Raw genomic sequence first — 25,936 nt, 5'->3', positions numbered from 1 at the left:
ACTGCAGGGCAGATAGTATAGAGCTTTGTGTGTGAGTGGTCACCTATATACACTGCAGGGGCAGATAGTATAGAGCTTTGTGTGTGAGTGGTCACCTATATACACTGCAGGGGCAGATAGTATAGAGCTTTGTGTGTGAGTGGTCACCTATATACACTGCAGGGGCCGAATATCTGAGCTGGAAGCAGTGCATTCTGGGTCTAACAGGGCCAAGGCCGGATATATAATACACGTGGGGCGTCTCCGACAGGGTAAACCAGCTGTAACCCATCCAAGCCCGGTCATCTGCCTGCAGCACAGCACGCCCCTTATGGAGCGGGGCGGACATCCGGCATAAGATGACTAGTAGCCCGTACCTGAGCTGCAGGCCCCTCTCTTCGTCCTCATGGCCGTTCAGGACCCTCCGCAGCTTATCCATGCCTCCCTCTGCACGACACCACGCTCCACCAGTGACAAACCGTACAGCTGGCCACCTTCACGTCCTGTCACGTGATGACAACAGCATGTGACTCGCTTGACGGCAATCTCAGCCTGGTGTACGGAACTGCGACGTGCATGGCCCCTCCCCCACAGCGTGTACGGAAGCCCGTGGGTTCAACCTAACACTGAATTTACAGGACGAAATGTGCAGCGTGCGCTCACGGAGATACCCTGACAAGTTGACCTCAGGTCGCAGAGGTCGCGGCGGCACCGGGCCCTCTTTTGGGCCCGGGCCCTGGTGCAGCCGCGACCTCTGCGACCCCGGTAGTTCCGCCCCTGCTGGGCAATATACTACGTGGGCTGGGCAATATACTACGTGGACATGCATATTCTAGAATACCCGATACGTTAGAATCGGGACACCATCTAGTAATCAGTATAATGGCGCTGACCTGACAGTGTCTGTAGGTTACTGTGCACAATCCTGCTGTCGGGGTTCCCTTTAAGGTATTACATTATCTTGGGTACATTTTGTTGCACTAAAAGCCTCAAAAAATGTGTTCAAAATGTATTGGTATCATATTGCTTGCCCATAAGGGATTACATCTTCTTTGGTTAATTTGTTGCTATAAAACCCTTAACAAACTTGTTCAAAAATTTTAAATTATTGGTATTATAATACTCACCCACAGACTGTTCCATGGTCTGCAGTACATTTCGTTGGTATATAACCCTCAAAAAACTTGTTCCAAAATGATCGGTATCATATTGCTCACTTATAGGATATTACATTTTCTTGGGTACATTTCGTTACTATATAAGTCTCCAAAAACTTATTCCAAATTTATAGATATCATATTGCTTACCCATAGGGTATTACATCTTCTCGGATACAGAACAGATGGTATTGGTGGATCTAAAAAGTTTGCAACAGAGTGATTTGTTGACTGAAAGGAACATTTGTCAGGTGACCTGCTTTAACATGAAAAATCCTTTCTTCTATCCTCTACAGTCATGAGTGGACTGCATGGAACGCTTCCAAGATGTAATTGAGAGAGAGCTGAAAAAACGGGATACTTATACCAAATCTCACAGACATTATAGCAACTTATCTTCAGCACAATGGTATGTCTTACAGGATTTTAAAAAAATGTTGGACATTACTATGAGAATGGCAGATAAAGGAGATATGGTAGTGGTAATGGACACTAATGCTTATCTCTCCCAAATCAAACTCATTTTGAAGGTTATTCCATCTACCAGAAATTAATGCGCGATCCTATTTTTAAGATCCAGAAGGACATAAAAAAATAATTTTTGATGACGTGTCTTTGGGAGCTCTTACCACAGAGGGATTATCACACAGTTGATCACCCCATTACCCCAATAACGCATGCTCTCCCCAAAGTACATAAAGGAATGGATCCACCACCAATGAGACCTATTATTTCGGGCATCAGTTCAATGTCTTAGCACCTCAGTGAATGGCTAGATTCACTTCTCCAACCTCTGTCATAAAAAACTCCTGGGTTTGTAAAGGACTCCCGTGATGTATTGAACCAATTTGCAAGCATTGACTGGACAGATGAACTTTCTTGGCTGAGTTGTGATGTAGCCGCACTATATACTTCCATCACACAAGATATAGCTCTTGAAGCTCTGGAATTTCATAGTAACTATTCAGATGATCTACGCATGTACCGTATTCTTCGGATTATAAGACGCACCTAGGTAATAGAGGAGGAAATTAGGGGGAAAAAAAAACCTGAAGCAAAAAATGTGTTCAATTCTGTACTTAAGATGACCTATCCTGGTAAATATGGTCCCTTCATCAATATCCTGGTATGCATGGCCCCATCCTTATTCTGGTATGCATGACCCCATCCTTATTCTGGTTTGATTGGTCCCCATCCCGTTCCTGGTATGATTGATTGGCCTCATTCAGCTCCTGGTATGATTGATTGGCCCCATCCCGTTCCTGGTATGATTGATTGGCCTCATTACGTTCCTGGTATGATTGATTGGCCTCATTCCGCTCCTGGTATGATTGATTGGCCCCATCCCGTTCCTGGTATGACTGATTGGCCCCATCCCCTTCCTGGTATGATTGATTGGCCCCATACAGTTCCTGGTATGATTGATTGGCCCCATCTCCTTGCTGGTATGATTGGCCCCATCCCAGTCCTGGTATCCAAGGCCCCATCAGAAAAGATTAAAAAAAACCCAAACCTTTACGCTTACCTTCCTCTGCTACCTCGCAGTGGCAGCGTCCTGCTCCGGTGCCAGAAGCTGATGAATGCTTGTAAGCAGCGCATGGCAGGGACATCATGCGCTGCTCACAAGCTGAGCACAGCTGCTGGAATATTCACCGGGTGTTCATAGAATTAATATGCCTTGGAGATCGCAGTCACACAGCTGAAGAGTTGTGGACAGGTATCTAGACAGAGTTAGAGCAATGGCTCTCTCCACTGAATCTGGAGCCAGGAAAGGCCGTGTGCGATAACATTGCAAACCTAGTGCCGACCCAACTTTGGGGCAACCTCACACACGTGCCTTGCATGGCTCATGTCCTTAACCTGGTGGTACCCAATTTCTCTGCCACTATCCCTGCATGATTGCGCTGTTGCCAAAAGCAGAGTCACTGCTCACTTCTGACGATCGCACCCCACAGGTCATTGACTTGCATCACTACAGAGGTACTTCGGCCTACCGGTTAACCATTTGATTTGCGATCTTCCACTGTGCACATGTTGCAGTTACAGTGACAGCAGCGACGAGCCCTGATGCAGCATGTTCTTTTGCACAGCTTTGGTCACCACAGTACTGACGTGGTGCAAATCACACTTGCAGAGTGGGCACAGATGAAGGATCTCTGCACCCTTTAGCACAGTTTTGAAATGGCTACTAAAATGATTAACGCTGACGACTGGGTTGCCACTCCGTTAGATCCACAGTACAAGAGTAAATTTAGCCAAATCCTTCTCTCCCTGGAAAGGGACGCGCGCATGCTGGAGTATCAAAACATGCTTTTAGACAATCTTAAACAGTGGTTTTCCCCAAGAAAGCAGTGAGGTACACAGTGTGCATCGCAGTTCTAGAAGTCCAAGCCCGGGAACGTCAAGATGTCATCACAAAAACATTATAATCAGTGTAAGTGGCATAAGCAATTTCTGTGGGTCATTTCACACATTTTTTAGACTAGCCCATGCACTAGCAGAACAGAGTACAAGTCTGACATGCTGGGAACGACTGGAGAGGATGGTGCAGGAGTATCTGGAGCTCAATATCAATGCCATCAGGGGGTTTGGAGTTTTTTACATTTTGGTCTTCGAAAATGGAAAAGTGGCCTGAGCATGCCTGTCACACCTTGGAGGTTTTGTCATACTCGGCAGCCAGAGTTCTCCCTTAACTTGCCTTCAGTGCTGCTGGTGTCCTAATGAAAGATAATGCATCCATCCCCTAAAAGTGTAGAACGCCTACATTTCATCAAAATGAACAAGTCATGGATCTGCAATGACTTTTGCACCCAAGGCACAGACAGGGCAGACTAGGTGATAGTGTCGTTTTTAGTGTTATGCATTGATCTCGCATTTTTGCAGCCTGTGATACCTTTGTTGTGTCTTCTGTGCCGGCTGTGGGTACTGCTGCTGATATTACAAACAATTTTTTGAAATGTGGAGACTCAAAGTTGGTCTCCATCTCGTGGGTTGCCTGTAGTAGAAGATGTATCAGAGGCCTATTACACTACTTCTACTCTGTGGAAATTGATGACACTTTAGTGGTGTAGGACAATTATTTTTAGAAATGTAGAAACTTGAAGTTGGGTCTCCATCTGGTGGGTTGACTCTAGTAGAAGGTGTGTCAGAGCCCTATTATACAGTTTCTACTCTGTGAAAATTGATACCACTTTAGTGGTGTGTGACAATAATTTTTTTTTAAACATATAGACTCCAAGTTGGGTCTCTATATAGAGAGCTGTCTGCGTAAGTAGGGCTCCCAGACAGGCAGGCCTGCACTTTAAGTTTGTTTTGGCATCCCATTGAATTTAATGTAGTTCGGGTACGTTCACCGAAATTTGTTCGGCGAATCCAACGGAACTGAAACTTAAAAGGTTCGCTCATCTCTAATGCACACGTCTAGCACGGCACAATGCTCCCTAAACAGCTGGTAAAGGACTGCATGCATGCAACAAGATGAACACTGAATTGCATTTTCAATCATTTCCAAATAATGAAAATGAAAATGTTTTAAAATATTTTCATTAACATAACAAATTGGTTAAATATTTTAAATAGTTGTGCATACTTACATGAAAAGCAAACTGCCCAGAAAAGTCATACATCCCACAAGAGTGCATTAAACTTAATGTATTCCTCACTGCTTCTGGACTGAGCACTCTCTCACCGGAAATTGGACAGAAGCCACCGTTCGCCAACGTTGCTGCCATTACACTTGCCGATTCACATGTCACTTCAATGGAACACAGCTAAATAAAATAATAATAAAGACTAAGAAAACTGCATGGTAAAAAGAAAAACAAAATTGCAGAAACAATACTTTAACGAATCTACAATTATTTTTATTTTCCTTGATGTTCTACAGGGTAGGACCAATTTGTGGATGACTGCATTGCTTTTCTGGCACAGAGCAGTCCAGTTTATGTCTCTATGTTATTAACCTTGGCCTGTTTAGTGACAATCCATCTGCTTGCCGACTTTGCTTAAAGGGAACCTGTCACCCTGTTTTTTCCGTATGAGATAAAAATACGGTTAAATAGGGCCTGAACTGTGCGTTACAATAGTGTATTTTGTGTACCCTGATTCCCCACCTATGCTGCCGAAATACGCTACCAAAGTCGCTGTTTTCGCCTGTCAATCAGGCTGGTCTGGCCAAATGGGAGGTGACATCGCTGTTTCTTCCCCCAGATCTTGCTTATTTTTCCGTTGGTGGCGTAGTGGTTTGTGCATGCCCAACTGCCGAATCTACTGCACAGGTGAGGAAAAAGAGCGCGATCTGCGCTATTCCCCTGGTGATCGGTGGAGGCGGCCATCTTCCTGAGGCCGCGCGTGCGCAGATGGAGCGCTCTGCTGCCCGGGGCTTCAGGAAAATGGCAGCGGGATGCCGCGCGTGCGCAGATGGAGATCACGGCGGCCATTTTCCTGAAGCAAAGATGCGAACTTGGCTTCAGGAAAATGGCTGCCGCAATCTTCATCTGCGCACGTGCGGCATTCCGTGGCCATTTTCCTGAAGCCCCGGGCAGCAGACCACTCCATCTGCGCACGCGCGGCCTCAGGAAGATGGCCGCCCCCACCAATCACCTGGGGAATAGCGCAGATCGCGCTCTTTTTCCTCACCTGTGCAGTGGATTCGGCAGTTGGGCATGCGCAAACCACTACGCCACCAACGGAAAAATAAGCAATATCTGGGGGAAGAAACCGCGATGTCACCACGCCCATTTGACCAGACCAGCCTGATTGACAGGCGAAAACGGCGACTTTGGTAACGTATTTCGGCAGCATAGGTGGGGAATCATGGTACACAAAATACACTATTGTAATGCACAGCTCAGGCCCTATTTAACCGTATTTTTATCTCATACGGAAAAAACGGGGTGACAGGTTCCCTTTAAAGTTTTGGACATTTTAGTTTGACTTGGCTTACTGACCACCCTTTTCTAGCCTACTTCCCTAGCTAGTGATTACGTACTGCCTCTGTTGTAAGTACCCAGACAGGTTTGCCAACTTGGGGTTATTTAGTTTGGAAAAATTATGGTTTAAGGGCGACCTCATTTCAATGTACAAATATATGAGGGGACAGTACAGAGATCTTTACATAAAGTCAGTAAGTTATCCCTTATCATCGGGACTGGGGATAACTTGATTTATTTGGGGAATAACCCTTTATCAGATATCAGATGGTTTACACTGTGTTCCAAATTATTATGCAAATAATATTTCCTCATATTTTCTCTAAATTACCTATCTGAATTGCAGTCATTGTTATTTTCCAGTCATCTACTATTCTAGTATAAGGGTACGTTCACACAGGACTTTTTTGCTGCTTTTTTTTGCTGCTTTTTTTTATGCTAATTTAGGTGCGTTTTTTTGGTGCGTTTTTGGTGTGTTTTTTGGGTATGTTCACACAGGACTTTTTTGCTGCAGATTTTTGCTGCAGATTTTTGCTGCTTTTTTTTATGCCAATTTTCAGCTGCTAGGACACCTCATAATGGCTCTTTACACCTTACTACCAGGAACTCCCTCACAATAGATCACAATCAGGACACCTCACAATGGCTCTTCACACCTCACAATGGCTCACAATGGCTCTTCACACCTCACTACCAGGAACTCCCTCACAATAGATCACAATCAGGACACCTCACAATGGCTCTTCACACCTGACAATGGCTCACAATGGCTCTTCACACCTCACTACCAGGAACTCCCTCACAATAGATCACAATCAGGACACCTCACAATGGCTCTTCACACCTCACAATGGCTCACAATGGCTCTTCACACCTCACTAACCACACCCCTAAGCTCTTGGCTGTGAGATCCCTTCCTGCTGGCCATGATTTTCTGCACAAAAAAAGCAGCAAATAATGCTACATGCGTTTTTTCAGCGTTTTTGCAGCGTTTTTTTCATCACCCATTCAAGTCAATGGGTGAAAAAACGCTGCAAAAACGCTGCAAAAACGCTGAAAGAAGTGACATGCCCTATGTCCAAAAAAAGCAGCAAAGCAGAAAAAACTGATCAAACAAAAAACCAACGTGTGTGCATGAGATTTCTGAAATCTCATAGGCTTTACTGGTACTGTAAAAAGCAGCTGAAAATTAGCATAAAAAAAAGCAGCAAAAAAAAGCAGCAAAAAAGTCCTGTGTGAACGTACCCTAATTGCAATGTTTTGGAAAAAAATGCCTATGAAAACAGTATATTTTTAAAAAAAATAAACACTCAAAATGCATGTTCCAAATTATTATGCACAGCAGAGTTTTCAACCTTTTTTTTTTATTTTGAACAAAAAAATGGTCAATTGTGAAGTTATAAGCATTATCAGCTTATTACAAAATGAAATCAAACAGTTTTCAAGTGAAAACTTTATTCTAGGTGATGTTACATTTGCACGTAGGACCCCTTGTTCGAAAGAAGCTTCTGAACTCTCTCGTCCATTGAATTTGTCAGTTTTTGGATGGTTTCTGCTTCAGTTGTTTTGCATGTGGACAGAATACCCTCCCAGAGCTGTTGCTTAGATGTGAACTGCCTCCCGCCATCATAGCCACTCCTTTTGATGATGCTCCAGAGGTTCTCTATGGGGTTGAGGTCAGGGGAAGATGGTGGCCACACCATAAGTTTGTCCTCTTTTATGCCCATAGCAGCCAGAGATGCAGATGTGTTTTTTTCAGCATGAGATGGTGCATTATCATTCATGAAAATGATCTTGCTGCGGAAAGCACGGCTCTTCCTCTTGAACCATGGCAGGAAGTGTTGTTTTAGAAACTCCACATAGATTATGGAGTTCATCTTTACCCCTTCAGGGATCATAAAGGGGCTGACAATCTCTCTCCCCATGATTCCAGCCCAAAACATTACTCCACCTCCTCCTTGTTGGCACCTTAGCCATGTTTTCATGGGGTGTCCATCCTCCACTCCATCCATCTGGACCATCGAGCTTTGCACGGCACTCATCGGTGAACAAAACAGTTTGGAAGTCAGTCTTCATGTATCGTTTGGCCCACTGGAGCAGTTTCTGCTTGTTGCAGTGGATAGAGGTGGTCGACAGGATGGCTTACGCACAGCTGCAAACCTCTGAAGGACCCTACATCTTGTTGTTCTGGGGACGTTGGAGGCACCAGCAGCTTCAAAAACTTGTCTGCTGCTATGACAAGGCATTTTTGCAGCTGCTCTTTTAACCTTACGCAATTGCCTGTTGGAAAGAGTCCTCAATTTTTCCTTATCAGCACGCACACGTGTGTGCTGGGAGTGAGCTACATACTTCTTGATTGTGCGATGATCACGATGAAGTGTCTTGGCAATGTTGATTGTAGTCATGCCTTGACCTAAATACTCCACAATTTGTTGCTTCTCAGCAGCCGACACATCCTTTTTCTTTCCCTTTTTGGCAAAAAATGTAGGCTGCTTAATAATGTGGAACAGCCTTCTTAAGTAGTCTTGCCTTTATTTGGACACAACTGCCAATCTAATTTGCACAGGTATCTGCAATTGCTTTCAGTGATATAAAGAGCCCTGACACACATCACCAACAATGAGTTTAAATGACAAACAAAAAAATTCTAACCTTATCACTCCTAAACTCTATGTGCATAATAATTTGGAACACAGTGTAGATATCAGAGATATAATGTAATATAATATATACATGGTTGGGCTCAGCAGAACCGAACCCTAACGGAGATATATATCTCCATCTCAGTAAAAACAATATAAATATATATTTTTAGAGGTGTGGGGTCACAAATAGAACTTTTGCTATGGTGTCCTGTGAGCTCTTTGTAAGCTCCTGCTAGCAGGGCGGTGATAATGAGGGCAATATGGCCAGATGCTCAAAGCCCAAGGCCCCAGAGGTCCATGGCCAGACTGTCCTCATCATTAGCGGCATGCCGAATAGGGAGGGGGCCCAGATACCCAGATATATTTCTTGCACAGGTGACCCAAGCTGTCAGTATTAGCCCCTAGTATTAATGGCACGTATATTCCTATATGTGCGGTAAGTAGGGCTGTCCTGGGCGGGGTGACAGTTCTTAACAGAGAATGAAAGAAGGTTGTAGTCAGAGAGCGGGAGATGAGAGTTAGTAAAGTCATACACTGAGCAGAGTCAGGAGAAGATCAGGTTCAGTGTATCCTGTCTTCAAGCGGAAGTAAGCTGTGAAAGGCCTAGAGATGTAGTTAGAGATAAAAGGCGAGTGGCAGATGGGATAGGGAGAGAGGACCACCAATGGGGATATTAAAGCCACCCATGATGAGAGTGGGAGTGTCATATGATAGAAAGTGTTGAAGCCAGGTGGCAAAATGATCCAGGAACTGATGGAAGGGGCCCAGGGGGCGATAGACAACCGCCACTAAACAGAAGGAAGGGCCAGTAAAGTCTGACAGTGTGGGCCTCAAAAGAAGGAAGGATAAATTAGGGTAGTAGGGGGATAACCTCAAAGGTACATTTTGTATGCACTAGTCGCAGTGTGCTGACGTATCGTATATGTATATATATTGACCACATAGCGTATTTGTGTAACTGTACTTTAATTTAATACTAAAAGTGTGTGTGCTTCCTCAATGTAGATGTAAACAGAACATAAATTGGATACTTATTTTCATCAACTAAACGCTATTTCAACAATATTTTAGTGAATGACAACTAAAAACACCATATTAAATAACACAAGTCACATACATTCATCTAAGCCAAGGTAATATAGGGTAATTAGTAATAATTCTATTACTTTAAATTGTTATCAACAATTGATTGTCACAAAAATATTACGGTACTTACAAAGATAATGATGGAAAATTTCCAAATTTCCAATGCTATGTATTAAAAGGGTTGTCCAGGTTTGGCATGAATGTCTGCAGTCACTCTATGTGACTACAGCCTTGTGAATCCTCACAGTGCACGCAGCGTATGCAGGGCGCCCTTGTCATGTTTCTCCAGCGCCAGGAGTGGCCGGTCACTTGACCCCAAGTATGTGATATACATTCTCCAAGCCAAATTCCAATCCAATGTCCGCAGCCTCACAATACAGGTGAACTGACCAGAAGTGTGCAAGTCGCACGTTTGCAGTCACATGACAGACCAATTTTGCCGCCAGTGCCACTTACATGTGTGCAGCACCATAGAGTATAATGATATGTCTGGTATCTATGAAAAACAGATGTCACACGTACCTGACACACGGACTTGTGAAGGGAGCCTTATAGAATGGCTGCAGACCTTCGTGACAAATCTAGACAACCGCTTTAAAAGCATGAAAATCATCAGTTATATCTCAAACTAGACAACATACTGAAAAAATAAAAAAATAAAAAAAAATAAAAGATAAAATCAGTCCAATTATCAGATCACATTTTCTTACCTGGAAATAAAAATCTAAGGTTCCCACCATGTCAGTGTGCTCTGGAAAACACTGTGAATTAAAAAAAAATACATGTAGATAAAATAATTGTTCATTTAAAAACTAGTAAGTACGGTATGTTATTGAACCTGTAAGGATGTAGCTCTTTTTGAGAATATTGAAAATTGAACATTCTGGTAGCACAATGAATATTAAAGATCCTATTTGCTAAAATTACATAAAGGAGGAGAGGCGGATGGTGCTGCACTGTTGCTGGAAATTAAAAATCCAAAATTAGTGATATAAAGTATTATGAAGTTTAATCTCAAAGCAATTTGAAGTCGTACTGACATCTTCTTCAGGAAACCACAATAACTTTTCTTTCTGGCCCTCCTGAAGAACTTGTCGGTACGACTTCGAAACGCACCGAGATTAAAACCGCATAAGGTACTACTTTATACCACAGATTTTGGATTTCTTATTTTTACTAGCAGCACAGCACCATCCGCCTCTCCTCCATTTCAATGAAAACTTATTTAGATTTCTCCAGCCAGCGAACAAAGAGCAGCTGATTATCCTACTAAGGCCGGTGTCACACTGGCGTTTTAAACGGCCGAGTGCAATGCGATAAAAAATCGCATTGCACTCGGACCAATGTTAACATATGGGGCAGCTCCCAGCAGCCGACTTTTTGTCGGCCATTTTCTTCAGTCCGAGACAATCGCAGCATGCTGCGATTGTCTTGGACCGAGGAATACTCTGGGCTCACTCGCACCCATATAAGCCTATGGGTACGAGTGAGACAGCGCACACCACTCGGATATCATCCGAGTGCTGTGCGTTATAAGCGGACCCCAGCAATGGAGGAGATGGAGAAATTCTTTTCTCCGCCTCCTCCGCAGCTGTGCTCCCATCCTCCCTGTGCGAGAGAATCAGAGCACAGACGCATGACACTCGGCTCCTGCTCTGCTGCGAGCAGGAACCGAGGGTCATTAGCATATCGCATCCGATGCTCTCGCATCGGATGCAATACGCTAGTGTGACGCCGGCCTAAGTCTATTAAGAGTTGTGCTTCTCAAAACCCGACCACATGAGTAAATATTGCAACTTAAATGTACGTTATCTGGAAAAGGCCCGATGTGCACTCTCTGTCCATTATGAGTTTTTCCTCAATTTGCTAAGGTTCGTATTTAAAAAATGTATGGTTATTTAACCCCTTCATCCCGAATCGTGTTTTTATCTTCCCGACAAAGCCAATTTTTACAATTCTGACCACTGTCACTTTATGAGGTCCATAGTACGCTTCAACAGATCCCAGTGATTCTGAGACGTTTTTTTCCTGACATATTGTACTTGATGATAGTGGTAACATTTCTTTGATATGACTTGTGTTTATTTGTTAAAAAAATTGAAATTTGGCGATAATTTGGAAAATTTCACAATTTTCAAAATTTAAATTTTTATGCCCTTAGATCAGAGAGTCATATCACAAAAAAAAAGTTAATAAATAACATTTCCCACATGTCAACTTTAAATCAGCACAATTTTGGAAACATAATTTTTTTTTTGTTAGGAAGTTATAAGGGTTGATCAACGATTTCTCATTTTTGCAACAAAATTTGCAAAACCATTTTTTTTAGGGACCACATTACATTTGAAGTGACTTTGAGGGGCCTATATGACAAAATACCCAAAAATGACACCATTCTAAAAACTGCACCCCTCAAGGTTCTCAAAACCACATTCAAGAAGTTTATTAACCATTTAGGTGCTTCACAGGAATTTTTGGAATGTGGAAGAAAAAAAAAAAAGACTTTTCTTTCACAATAATTTTCTTTTAGACCTAATTTTTTTTTTAACTTTCGCAAGGGTAACAGGAGAAAATAGACAATACATTTTGTTGTGCAATTTCTCCTGAGCATGCAGATACCCCATATGTGGAGGAAATCTACTGTTTGGGCACAAGGCAGGGCTCGAAAGGGAAGGAGCGCCATTTCACTTATGAATGTAAAATTTGATGGAATAATTTGGGAACGTCATGTCGCATTTGGAGAGCCCCGGAGGTGCCCCAACAGTGGAAACCCCCAACAAGTGACACCATTTTGGAAACTAGACCCCTTCGGGAACTTATCTATATGTGTATTGAGCACCTTGAAACCTCAGGTGCTTCACAGAAGTTTATAACATTAAGCTGTGAAAAAATAAAGAAAAATAAAAAATCTATTTTTTCCCAGATAAATCTTTTTTAGCTCCAAACTTTCCATTTTCATAAGGGTAACAGGTGATATTGCTCTACACTGTGTGCAGAATTATTAGGCAAGTTGTATTTTGATCACATGATACTTTTTATACATGTTGTCCTATTCCAAGCTGTTCAGGCTTGAGAGCCAACTACCAATTAAGTAAATCAGGTGATGTGCATCTCTGTAATGAGGAGGGGTGTTGTCTAATGACATCAAAACCCTATATAAGGTGTGCTTAATTATTAGGCAACTTCCTTTCCTTTGGCAAAACGGGTCAGAAGAGAGATTTGACGGGCTCTGAAAAGTCCAAAATTGTGACATGTCTTGCAGAGGGATGCAGCAGTCTTGAAATTGCCAAACTTTTGAAGCGTGATCACCGAACAATCAAGCGTTTCATGGCAAATAGCCAACAGGGTTGCAAGAAGCGTGTTGGGCAAAAAGAACAAGATGTGTGAAACTCAGAGACATGGCCAAGGAAAGGAAGGCTGAAAAACAACCACCTTTGAGCAAAAAACATAAGATAAAACGTCAAGACTGGGCCAAGAAATATCTTAAGACTGACTTTTCAAAGGTTTTATGGACTGATGAAATGAGAGTGACTCTTGATGGGCCAGAGGTGGATCAGTAAGGGGCAGAGAGCTCCACTCCGACTCAGATGCCAGCAAGGTGGAGGTGGGGTACTGGTATGGGCTGGTATCATCAAAGATGAACTTGTGGGACCTTTTCGGGTTGAGGATGGAGTGAAGCTCAACTCCCAGACCTACTGCCAGTTTCTGGAAGACAACTTCTTCAAGCAGTGGTACAGGAAGAAGTCGGTGTCGTTCAAGAAAGACATGATTTTCATGCAGGACAATGCTCCATCACATGCCTCCAACTACTCTACAGCGTGGTTGGCCAGTAAAGGTCTCAAAGAAGAAAAAAATAATGACATGGCCCCCTTGTTCACCTGATCTGAACCCCATAGACAACCTGTGGTCCCTCATAAAATGTGAGGTCTACAGGGAGGGAAAACAGTCCACCTCTCAGAACAGTGTCTGGGAGGCTGTGGTGGCTGTTGCATACAATGTTGATCGTAAACAGATCAAGCAACTAACAAAATCTATGGATGGAAGGCTGTTGAGTGTCATCATAAAGAAAGGTGGCTATATTGGTCACTTTTTTGGGGTTTTGTTTTTGCATGTCAGAAATGTTTATTTCTAAATTTTGTGCAGTTATATTGGTTTACCTTGTGAAAATAAACAAGTGAGATGGGAATATATTTGTTTTTTTTTAAGTTGCCTAATAATTCTGCACAGTAATAGTTACCTGCACAAACAGATATCCTCCTAAGATAGCCAACTTTTGGGATGATTGAGAACATAGTTGTTGATCAATAATAAAAATAATCCTCTAACATACAACTTGCCTAATAATTCTGCACACAGTGTATACAATTTGTTGTGCAATTTCTCCTGAGTACACCGATACTCCATATGTGGGGGAATAATAATTCTTTGGAGGGCCACACAGCCCTTCATGTGCTCGCAAGAAGTAGCCTGACTGCCATTAGGTACCGAGATGAGATCCTCAGACCCCCTTGTGAGACCAAATGCTGGTGCGGTTGGCTGGGCACGGCCAATCAGCGAAGCGGGATTTAAATCCTGCGCCAATGTCGCCCAATCAGCGAAGCGTGATTTAAATCCTGCACCAATGTCGCTGATTGGTCTCGCCGGCTGGGCGCGAGCACTCAGCGAAGCGGGATTTAAGTCCCGCGGCAATGTTGCTGATTGGTCGCGACCAATCAGCGAAGCGGTGGGACCGGAGCATCACGAGCAGAAAAGCTGCAGCGGAGGTGACGGAAGGTGAGAATATCACGATTTTTAATTTTTTAAAATTATTTTTAACATTATATCTTTTTACTATTGATGCTGCATAGGCAGCATCAATAGTAAAAAGTTGGTCACATAGGGTTAATAGCAGCGTTAACACACTGCGTTACACCGCGTTATGCCGCGGTGTAACGCAGTCGGTTTAACGGACTGCTACAACTCTATGTGGGCGGCGGCTGCTGACTGGGGGGGTAGTATAGCGTGGGCACTGACTGCAGGGGAGTAGGGAGCGGCTGGACTGTGCCCGTAGCTCCCAAGAGTGCATTGCGGTCTCGCGAGACCGTTACGTCATCATCTCACGAGACCGCAATGCATGGACCGGTCACCGGAGCATCGCGAGGAGCGGGAAAGGCCTGGGCTGGATCCAGAAGGTGAGTATATAATGATTTTTTTTTTTTTTTATTATTTTTAACATTAGATCTTTTTACTATTGATGCTGCATAGGCAGCATCAATAGTAAAAAGTTGGTCACACAGTGTTAATATGTTGTGAATTCTGCTCTTGGGCTCCCTCCGGTGGTTGTAAGTGGTAGCGCTGCTGTCTCTGAATCACAGCATTTATCAGGTGTGTTCCCTTCTTGCAATTTTGACTGGGCTATTTAATCTTGCTTCACCCTTTAGTCAGTGCCAGTTGTCCATTGTTTCTGGAGGATTCACATCTCTGCCTGGTCTCTCCTGCTTTGCAGTTCTTTTCAACAAAGACAAGTTCTGGCCTTGATTTTTTGCTGTCCACATGCTGTGGCCTTATTGTTCAGTTTTTTTCCATGTTTTTGTCTTGTCCAGCTTGGTCTGTATAAGGATTTGTTTAGCCAAGCTGGTATCTCTGGAGATGCAGATATACCCTCCATATCTTTAGTTCGCTGTGGAGTTTTTGTATTTTCTGTGGTGGATATTTTCTAGTGTTTTAATACTGACCGCATAGTTCTCTGTCCTATCCTTTCTATTTAGCTAGAAGTGGCCTCCTTTGCTAAATTCTGATTTCAGTCTGTGTATGTTTTTTCCCTCTCCTCTCACAGTCAATATTTGTGGGGGGCTGCCTATCCTTTGGGAATTTTCTCTGAGGCAAGATAGTTTTCCCTTTTCTATCTCTAGGGGTAATTAGTCCTCCGGCTGTGTCGAGATGTCCAGGGAGTGCTAGGTACATTCCACGGCTACTTCTAGTTGCGGTGTTAAGTTCAGGGTCTGCGGTCAGTACAGGTACCACCTTCTCCAGAGTACGTCTCATGCTGCTCTTAGGCCACCAGATCATAACATAATAGCAGCGTTAATGGAGTGCGTTACACAGCGGCATAACGCGGTCCGTTAACGCTGCCATTAACCCTGTGTGAGTGCTGACTGGAGGGGAGTATGGAGCGGGCACTGACTGCGGGGAGTAAGGAGCGGCAATTTTGCCGCCGGACTGTGCCCGTCGCTGATTGGTCGTGGCTGTTTTGCCGCGACCAATCAGCGACTTGGGATTTCGGTTACAGACAGACAGACAGAAAGACGGAAGGGACCCTTAGACAATTATATAATAGAATATATATATATATATATATATATATATATATATATATATATATATATATAAATTAATTATTAATAGTCAAGTTTAGCGATAATAGTTAATATCGGACCACAATAGAGGTGTTAGGGAGAGTTCCTCCTTTGGTACTATAAGTTTAGTATATTTTTAGGGGGAAGTCCCTCCCTTTTACAATATGTAATCTATCTTTTATATTTTAACCCATAAGTGTGTTTTTTTCATTAGCTGCATATGAAATGCCGGCTTTTCAAAGGACACCGTTGTGTAAAAATCACACAGCACTCGCATGGTGCGAGTGCTGTGCAATTTTTTTATCGCATCCATTGACTTCTATTGTGGGGTGCGATCCGTTTTCTGATTACATTCGCCTGATCGTGATCCGATCCAACCTGGAAAAAAAAACGCAGATGAGCACACAATCATAGATTAACATTGGTCTGAATTCAATCTGATTTTTTATCAGATTGAATTCGTCCGATTTTTTTACGCCGTTCCTCATGCAGTATAAGTGATTAGGCGACTTTATTCTTCGGGTCGGTGTGATTACAGAGATACCAGGTTTATATCGGGTTTTTATGTTTGGCTGCTGTCACACACTAAAAGACTCTTTTTAGTGCTAAAAATAGTTTTTGCATCACCATGTTTTGGGAGCTATAATATTTTTATTATACAGTCAGTCATGCGACGGCTTGTTTTTTGCGAGACAAGCTGATGTTTTCATTGGTACCATTTTCGGGCACATGACATTTTTTGATTGCTTTCTGTTCTGATTTTTGGGAGACAGAATGAACAAAACCCAGCAATTTAGGAATTGTGTTATGTTTTTTATATGACTCCACTTGTAGTAAAATTGATAAAGCAGCTTTATTCTTCGGGTCAGTACGATTACAGCGATACCTCACATATCATTTTTTTATGTTTTGGAGCTTTTACACAAAAACTATTTGATAGAAAAAAATTATTATTTTTGCATTGCTTTATTCTGAGAGTTAGAACTATTTTATTTTTCTGCTGAGGGAGCTATAATCGTGGCTTGTTTTTTGCGGGACAAGATGACGTTTTCAGTGGTACCATTTTTATTTACATCCATCTTTTTGATCGCATTTTATTGCACTTTTTGTTCGGCGATATGATGATAAAGCATTGTTTTTTTACTTTTTTTTTTTTTTTTTTAAGGTGTGCACTAGTGGGACAGTTTTATAAAGAGGGTCGTTATGAACGAGGCAATACTAAATAGGTGTACTTTTATTATTTTTATTATTTTTTTATTTACGGTACATAAATAAATGTATTTACTTGAAAAATAATGTCTTTATTTAGGAATTGTTTAAAAGATTTGTTTACACTTTGTAATTTTTATTTTTAGCTTTTTTACATTGTCCCAGTATGGGACATCACTATATAATGTCAGATCGCTGATCTGACACTACACAGCAGAGTATCAGATCAACGATCTGACAGGCAGGGAAGGAGGCATGCTGGCGCCTCAGCAGGAACTCACAAGCCAAGTTCCCTGCAGGACCCGGAAGGACGCTGGAGCCATCTTGGTGCCAAGGGTCTCCATGGAGACCATCAGGCCAACGCAATCGCATCGCGCTGGCCTGATGAAGGCGCGCAGGGAGCCCCCTCCCTGCGCGATGCTTCTCTATGCCGATGTCACTACTGACCACAGCATCAGAGGGGTTAAATGCCCGCAATCGGTGCTAGCACAGATTGTGGGCATTGCTGCAGGCTGTCAGGTGTCACATACAGCTGACACCAGCACGTGATCGCCACGGCCCTCCGCTTGAGGCTGCGCGAACGTGTTGCCACAGATATACTGCCTCTTTGCGGTAACGCACCTCCAGCAGAGCAGTACATGTAAGGCGCATGTCGGGAAGGGGTTAAAATTACCTATGTGGCGCCATGCAAAGACATGAGACATGAGTCACCAACGTCTGAACGCTGATGGTATAAAGCCAGCTCTTCAGCCATTTTTACACACACATGTAATTAGTATAAGAGATATTGTGAAGTTTAGGTAGCAGCCCCCATAGGAGAACTACCGATCCCAGGAGAAGCAACCCTGCGCCCTGGCATTGAGTGGTGCTGGAGATCAAGGAGACCAGTTTATGCCTTTGCTGTGGTCACGGTCAGGACTCATGCAAAATCTATGCAGCTGCATGGGACATAGTGTCGTGCGCGGTTCAAGAAGTTCTGACGAACTGCCAGACAACGTCAGTTAGGGATCAGAAGAGAGATGTCTAGACACGATCCTTAGTTATCAGTGATGGGAACAGAACTGAAGTACTTTCCTGTAAGACTGATGTGCTGTGGATGCCAAGGTCCGGGCTGCGGGGAGAAGTTTTAGTGCACGTATAGTGCTATATGCAGCTGGAGTGAGAAGAGTTTTTTTTTTTTTTTTAAATAATAGGTGGTCTTTGTATTCATGAGATATAGGGATATATGATTGGCCTAGTGATGACACAGGTATATGATTGCCTGGAAACATACATCACTCCCCAAACACTAAAGTCATCCACCCTATTGATTTAAATATCAAGTTCCGAATCTGTCTGCACACTCTCGGCCATACAGAAGCGCTGTGAGGAAACTTCTCTTTGTAAATTGCTTTATGATTGGTCCTCCGTAAACTATATAACCATGCTCCTGTTGGTGTGATGCCACCCCCAGAAGAAGGCAATACCCGAAACGTGAGTTGGGGCAGGCACCATCACCCACAAGAGGTAATCTTTGTATCACTTTGATTACTTGTCCTTATAAGGCTATGTGCACACGTTGCAGATTCCATTGCAGATTTTTCCGCTCGGATTCTGCAAAATCCGCAGGTAAAACGCCCTGCCCTCTATATAGCATGTGGTGGGTGTATGGTGCGAATTCCTTGGTTTCCCACTTTTTTAATAACCTTGTCTTTTTTTTTTTTTGCTAATAAAATGTTGTACTTCTTTATTACGACTGGTTCCTGAGTACATTTTTTTCTTTCTGAATTTACCCTATTGTACTGAACCCTGTACATGTCCATTTTTTTGTTGGCACTTTATCATCATTTGTTGTGAATAGAACTTGGTGAATTTTGATTTGATGCCATTATCATTGACCCATCCTCCCTATGTATAGTGCTATATGCAGCGGGAGTGAGAAGAGCTACTACACATTGCCAGAAAAGGGGGTCATCACACCATGAGGAGCTGTTGGCTCAGTGTACTGAATAACTGTGGAGAGCTGTAATCATCAGCAACTGATCCATTAAAAGCAAGTTTTTCCTCCTGTTGCACCTGAGGTCTGGACATTGCTAATTGAGATAGGCTGATCCTGCATCTTCCACAAATGTCCCAATTTTTTGTATAAATCAGGTTTATTGAAGCAAATAAACAATACAAACAATGGTACAGTGCTGAAACAATTGTTAAACTCAACAGGGTACAACCCGTAGATCGTACCAAAGGAGAAAGTCTCAGCAAATATTAAATGTAGTTGGCCACAGCCAACGATAACACTTTCAAGTTAACAGTGATACTTTTCATAGTTGTAACATATAAACAGCATCAAAGGTAATCAAGCATTACTAGCTATATTAAATCGTTTATATTAGTATAAAATGTCGCTAGAAATAAGACGTAAGCAGAGGTAGAAAGAAGTAAAGAAACAGAACGAGGAGGAAAGAAAGAAGAGAAAGAGAGAAAGAAAGAAGAAAAAAAAAAAGGGGGGGGGGGGTAAAGGAAAGCGGGTGAAGGTAAGAGGGTACACTAGGTATAAGGAATGCGGTATCCCTCCTGGGCCGACCCCAGGCCCCATGTAGTGGAAAGAAGAACATTAAGTAGTAGGCCACGACAGCAGGCCAGAGGATAGGGGCAACAGCCATTACGCGAGCGCTCCCAAATCGGCTCCAGATATGGATTAGGACCTGGACAACCATATGTCTAACTCCGGGGTCTCCCTGAATACAATCCATGAAGCCCAAGTGTTAAAAAATTTCGCCGAATCCCCTATGGATTCACTTATCAATTGTTCCATTCTGTAAATGCTGTTAAGTTCCGCAACAAAATCGGAGCCTGAGGGGTAACGATCCTGCTTCCAGTATCTAGGAATCAAATTCCTGGCAGCCATAAGAAAATGTCTGAGAAGACTCCTCTTAAAACCAGATATCGACATGTCCCACAGAGACAAGAGGGCTAGTTCCACTGTGGGTTGTATTTTGCGAAAGGATAATTTGTTATGGAGATCGAAAAGTAGCATCCAGAATTTCTTTATGGGTGGACATTCCCACAAGATATGGACATAAGTCCCTTTTTCTGATGTGCATCTCCAACAAATATCCGGTATCACCGGGAACATAGTGTGTACCCGGCAGGGGCATCTATACCACCTCGACAGAACCTTGTAACTCCTCTCCTGTGACACAGCCGACAGCGAAGTCCTAAAGGTGAACAGCAAAATCTTGTCCCTTTCCTCTTGGGACAAAGAAATCCCCAAGTCACTCTCCCATCTTGAGAAAAACATTGGGAAGTCATGTGTTGGGGTCTGACTCTCCTGGAAAAGATTATATAAGAGGGACACCTTATGAGACGGGGGCTCCTCAGCGAGACAAATTTTCTCGAAAGGGGTTAACACCCCCAAGGACTTATTACGTTTAAATGATGTGCCTATGAAGCTCTTTAGCTGTTCGTAAAAGAACCAAGAGCCCTCAGGAGGTTCCCCCCCTGGTATATTTCGTGTAGGGACTTAATACCTGTCTGATTTATGAAGTCAAATATAATGGGTCTTGAAGCTCTATTTTTACTCAGGAAATTTTCCCTACGGAGACCTGCGGGGAAGTGAGGATTGTCGTAAATTGGGGTTAGTGGACCCGGGGCTGTAGAGGTTATAGTATTTCTGCCACTCTGTCGTACAAGTAGAAGCATGTTCCTAGTCATGAATGGAAGGTTTGACCTCCCCCCCCCCTCCCGTGTTCCATAGTATTGTCTGAGGATCCCCGCCAACGAGATCACCCTCCAGGCCCACCCATTTCTTGTTGTTACTGCTGTGGTATAAGTCTAAAATGCAAGTACCTAATGAGGCACGACTATATACTAGGAAGTCTGGTAGGCCAATTCCCCCCCTCCTCTTGGACCTGCTTAATACAAAATGTGATATTCTTGATCTAGCATGAGACCAGACCAGTCGGATGACCGCTTTCTTGAGTCGCGAGAAGAAGGACGCGGGAAGATATAACGGGATTGTCTGGAAATAATATAAAAGGCGAGGCAATAAGTCCATTTGAATTACATTAACTCTACCAAACCAAGACAGTTGAAGTTTATGCCATTTCTCTAAGTCCAGCTCCGCTTTTTGCAACGCCTTTTTAAAGTTTGCATCGTACAAACCAGTTGTTTTGGCTGTTATTCTGATCCCCAGATATGGAAGTGAATCGGAGCGCCATCCAAACGGGAAAGAGGCTCGCAGCCCACTCACCTCAGATGGTGGTAGGGATATGTTTAAGGCCATGGATTTATGAGAATTAATTTTGAAATTGCTTAGGTGACCGAATTTTGATAATTCTAAAATGATATTAGGTATGCTAGTTATGGGGGAGGTAACATATAAGAGGATATCATCGGCAAAAAGCGCCAACTTGTGTTCCTCTGATCTTAATTTAACTCCTCTTATGGAGGGGTTATTGTGCATGGCGGTGGCCAGGTATTCCATTGCCAGGATATATAGGAGAGGGGAAAGCGGTCACCCCTGCCTTGTACCATTCCGTATCTCGAACGTGTCTGAAAGGGTGCCATTCACCTTCACCTGGGCGTTAGGGGAGGTATATAAGGCCTTTATTCTATGCATCATGTTGTCTCCCAGACCAATCCCTGCCAGGGCCCGGATCAAAAACTCCCAGTGTACCCTGTCGAAGGCCTTCTCAGCATCGATCGACAGGATACACATGGGATCACCCCCCTCCCATCCCGCCCTGTCTATTAAAGAGATGGTCCTAATGGTATTATCACACGCCTCCCTACCAGGGACAAAACCAACCTGGTCTTGGTTTATCACGTTTGGAAGGAGAGGGCTCAATCTATTCGCAATCATCTTCGCGTAGATTTTAATGTCTAAATTTATAAGAGATATTGGACGATAATTATTACGTAACGAGGGGTCTTTATCTGGTTTTGGTATGACCGTGATATGAGCGGCCAAAGCCTGAGGGGGAAAGGAACCACCCGAGGAGACCGAATTACACACTTCAAGAAAAATCAGGCTCAATAATGAGGAGAATGATTTATAAAAACCGGCTGAGTACCCGTCCGGACCTGGACTTTTCCCTTGTTTCAGGTCTTTGATAGTATCCAAAACCTCCTCCAGTGAAACTCCTCCTCTAGACCCAGGATCTCGTCCTCCTGTAGAAGGGGTATAGTGTTTTGATGCAAATACGTATTAATTTTTTTATGGAGAGCGGATGTGGACAGATCTTTGTAGTGGCCATCTATGTTGTATAAGTCTTTGTAGTAATCACTGAAACTCGAGATGATGTCTCTGGTATTATGTAACTTTTCTCCTTTGCCATTTTTAATAAAGGGAATAAATGTATTTGGGCCACGTGGGTTAATATATCTAGCCAAGATCTTGCTACTTTTGTTTCCATATTGGTAAAAGCGATTTCGGAGCCTTTCCCTGAGATAGCGTGATTTTTGGTCCAGTAAGGCGAGCAACTTTTGCCTGGTTGTGGACAAGTGTGCGAATATAACCTCATTGAGATCTCTTTTGTGTTGCGTTTCTAATTTATGGATTTGGTCTGAGAGTTTAATTATTTCTGCGACCCTCTCCCTCTTCAAGCGCGCGCCATGTGAAATAAGAACTCCCCGTATCACGCTTTTCAGGGCCTCCCATTTCATAGGAGAAGATGTGGTGTCCCCCCCATGGTCCGCTACAAAATTGGATATCGTCTTTTCCACATCAGTTTTGCATTGGGCATCCTGGAGTAAGTTCTCATTCAGGCGCCACGAGAAGCAAGGTTTTGTATTAGAATGGAACAGAATTGAAAGAAATATCGGGGCATGGTCCGACCACAAAATCGAACCCACCTCTGCTTCCACTGGGAGATCCAGCAGGTTGTGTGAGATAAAAAAGTAGTCAATTCTGCTGTAGGTGTTATGCACTTGTGAGAAAAAGCTGTAGTCCCCTGTACCCGGGTGAAGTACCCTCCATATGTCAACTAGTCTCATGTCACGCATTTGTTTCCTAATCCGAGCAATAGAAGAAAGCGAGTATGAAGTCTTACCCGAAGAGACGTCTACCACCGGGTTCACGGGAATGTTGAAATCGCCCCCCAGTATCACAGGAGAGGAGCCAGCAAATTCCCCGAGGCACCTCCCACACTCCGCACTGAAGCTCTGCTGACCTTGGTTCGGAAAATAGACATTAGCCAAGACCAATTGACGTGCATCACAGGAAATTTTTAAAAACACATATCTACCATCTGGGTCTATAGAGGAACTCAGCACTTCCGGCACAAAGTTTTTATGAAAAGCTATCGAGACCCCCTTAGATTTGGCATGCGGATTGGAACTGTGGTACCATTTGGGGTAATATTTTGAAACGCAGGGGGGGACAACCCCAGTTTTAAAATGCGTCTCCTGGAGCATCAGGACTGAAACCTGCTTTTTATGACTTGTGTATAGAACCTGCCTCCTTTTTTCAGGAATATTTAGCCCCTTTACATTAAAGGAGCAAAACTTTAATTTACCCATAATCTGAATGCGCCGCTATGCAGCAAATTTTTATTGATCCGCCCGGAAGGAGTACCCGCATGGAAAGGAAGTATTTAGAAAGGGGAAGAAAAGGAAAGGGAGTAGAGAAAAAAGGGAGAAGAGAAACAAAGAAAAAACAAAACATATCTATAATTACTCTAAAGCCAGAGCTTTGTAGCCCTAACTACAGTAAGACAAGTTTTGGTAGTATACTACCTGAGAACCCAACCAAAGGGAAGGAAGCCCAAGGAGGAACCATGACCCCCCCCCCCCAAGAAAACATAAGAAATATCCGTTGGACACATGTCAAAACATCAAGCTAAATATGTCATATAAAGTAACAAGACAATTAATTGTCAGTGCAGAAACCCAAGTGTGAAGTCAAGTCTGAATATGAATCATGGAAAATGTAAGCACAGGCCTATTTGTACAGGCGAATCCTCCAAAAAGGTAAAGAGAAAGAGGGGGGGGGATAGGAAGAGAGGGTGGGAGAGGTAGGGAAAAAGGGTGGTGAGGAAGGGGGGGGAGGGAGGAGAGGTGGAAGAAGGGAAGGGAAAGGGAAACCTAGGAGAGGAGGAAGGGAAGGGTCTGGAGGAAAAGCCCCCGCCACAGGCCTATGACTTCTCACAATCTGCAACACCCGCACCTAAAACACTGAGAACATGAGAATAAAGTGCAAACATAATAAAACTAAGCAATAAATGCCAGACTTTCATAACCAACATAATGGAAATACAAAAAAGAGAAAAACCAGACAATAAAAGCCTTCAAACGAAACCCACTCCATCCGTAGGCGGAGCTCGCCTTTCTGTATCACCAAACCAGGATGCTAAGTTCTCAAGGCGGGTCAGATGAAACCCGCTTGTTGTCTTGTTTTCTGGTTTGTTGAACCTTGAGCCATTTTGGTGGAGCTTCAGGGAGAGTTGGGCTCACGGGCCACTCAGGAAGATTTACCATTGGAAGTTCGAAGGTGCCCAAGAAAGTAGTTAAGTCACAAAGCCTTCGAAAAGAGGCCGACTTGCCTCCCTTAGAGGCCGTTAATTGGAACGGTAACCCCCATCTATATGGAATGTCTCTTCTCTTAAGTTCGGCCAGTAATGGTTTTAGAGCTCTGCGCAGTAACAAAGTACGTCTAGATAGATCAGAAAGGATTAAGATTGGGTGATCCTCGAATCTGATGACTTCTTTTTTCCTGGTAGCCATCATTATGGCTTCTTTGATTCTATAGTAGTGGATTCTACATATAACATCACGTGGTCGAGAATCGGAAATAGGTTTAGGACCCAAAGCGCGATGGATCCTATCGAACTCGATAGAGCCACCATCCTTGTCGTCCAACAGGTCTGAGAAGATATTTTGTACTGTACGATCCAGATCAGAAAAAAACGACAGATTCTGGGAGGCCTCGTATAGGAATGTTATTCCGTCTATTGCGGTTTTCGATTTCCTCCATTCCAGATGAGATATCTTCTAGTTTGAGAGTATGATCTATTAAGAGGTCCCTATGGGCCTGCAGTTCTCGAAAAATATTCTCGTGTGTTTTTTCCACGTCCTCTATTCGTGTGGTAAATTCTTTCTGTAAGTTGTGGATTTCTTGCTTATATGTATTTTCAAGCCTGCAGGCGAATCCTTCAAGGTCTTTTTTGGTAGGTAGGGCTTTGATGTACTTGCTCAATTCTGCGATGTTCATTTCCTCCGAATCTGCAGTGTCCTCATCGAAGCCGTCAGCCGACGAGCTACGTGCGCCCACTGAATCCCCGGACGGGGAGTTATCACGGTTAGTAGTAGAAGTCATTGCAGACCTTGTATTTCTAGTCTGGGGAGTTGAATTTAGATAACGTTTCATGTCTTCAGAGGTAATTTCCCCAACCGATTTTGTTTTCTGTTCAGGTATCTTTCTGGTTTTTCCCATGGATGTCTATAGTAAGCACTGTGTGTCCAAGGTAATGGTGGTATATGGGGGGTGGTGCGGTCACTCCATAGAGCCTAGCACCCCATCAGCAAGCCCACCCCGGGCAGAGTTCCCAATATTCAAGGGGGCCGTAGGCCAAGCCCCGTGAGCAGGATCCTAAAATCCAAGGGTAAAAGGGGGC

At 43.4% G+C, this 25,936-nt stretch overlaps 1 protein-coding gene across 5 annotated transcripts in view; it reads right to left on the bottom strand.

Moving 5' to 3' along the window:
* The window catches only part of GLS (glutaminase), a 746,320-nt gene that overhangs the window by 314,241 nt on the left and 406,143 nt on the right, over positions 1-25,936 (bottom strand). For all 5 annotated transcript variants that reach the window (XR_013218256.1, XM_077275591.1, XM_077275592.1 and 2 more), the window contains exons 11-12: positions 10,509-10,559; positions 4,730-4,906 (exon numbers count right to left, since the gene is read on the bottom strand). Coding sequence is in view for 4 of the 5 variants with exons in the window: in XM_077275591.1 (XP_077131706.1) it covers positions 4,730-4,906; positions 10,509-10,559 (228 nt within the window). In the remaining variant the exon portion in view is untranslated. The remainder of the gene's footprint in view (positions 1-4,729; positions 4,907-10,508; positions 10,560-25,936) is intronic.

Source organism: Ranitomeya variabilis, chromosome 7, assembly GCF_051348905.1.
Source record: "Ranitomeya variabilis isolate aRanVar5 chromosome 7, aRanVar5.hap1, whole genome shotgun sequence".
Taxonomy (NCBI): Eukaryota; Metazoa; Chordata; class Amphibia; order Anura; family Dendrobatidae; genus Ranitomeya; species Ranitomeya variabilis.
This window is presented reverse-complemented; position numbering and strand designations above follow the sequence as displayed.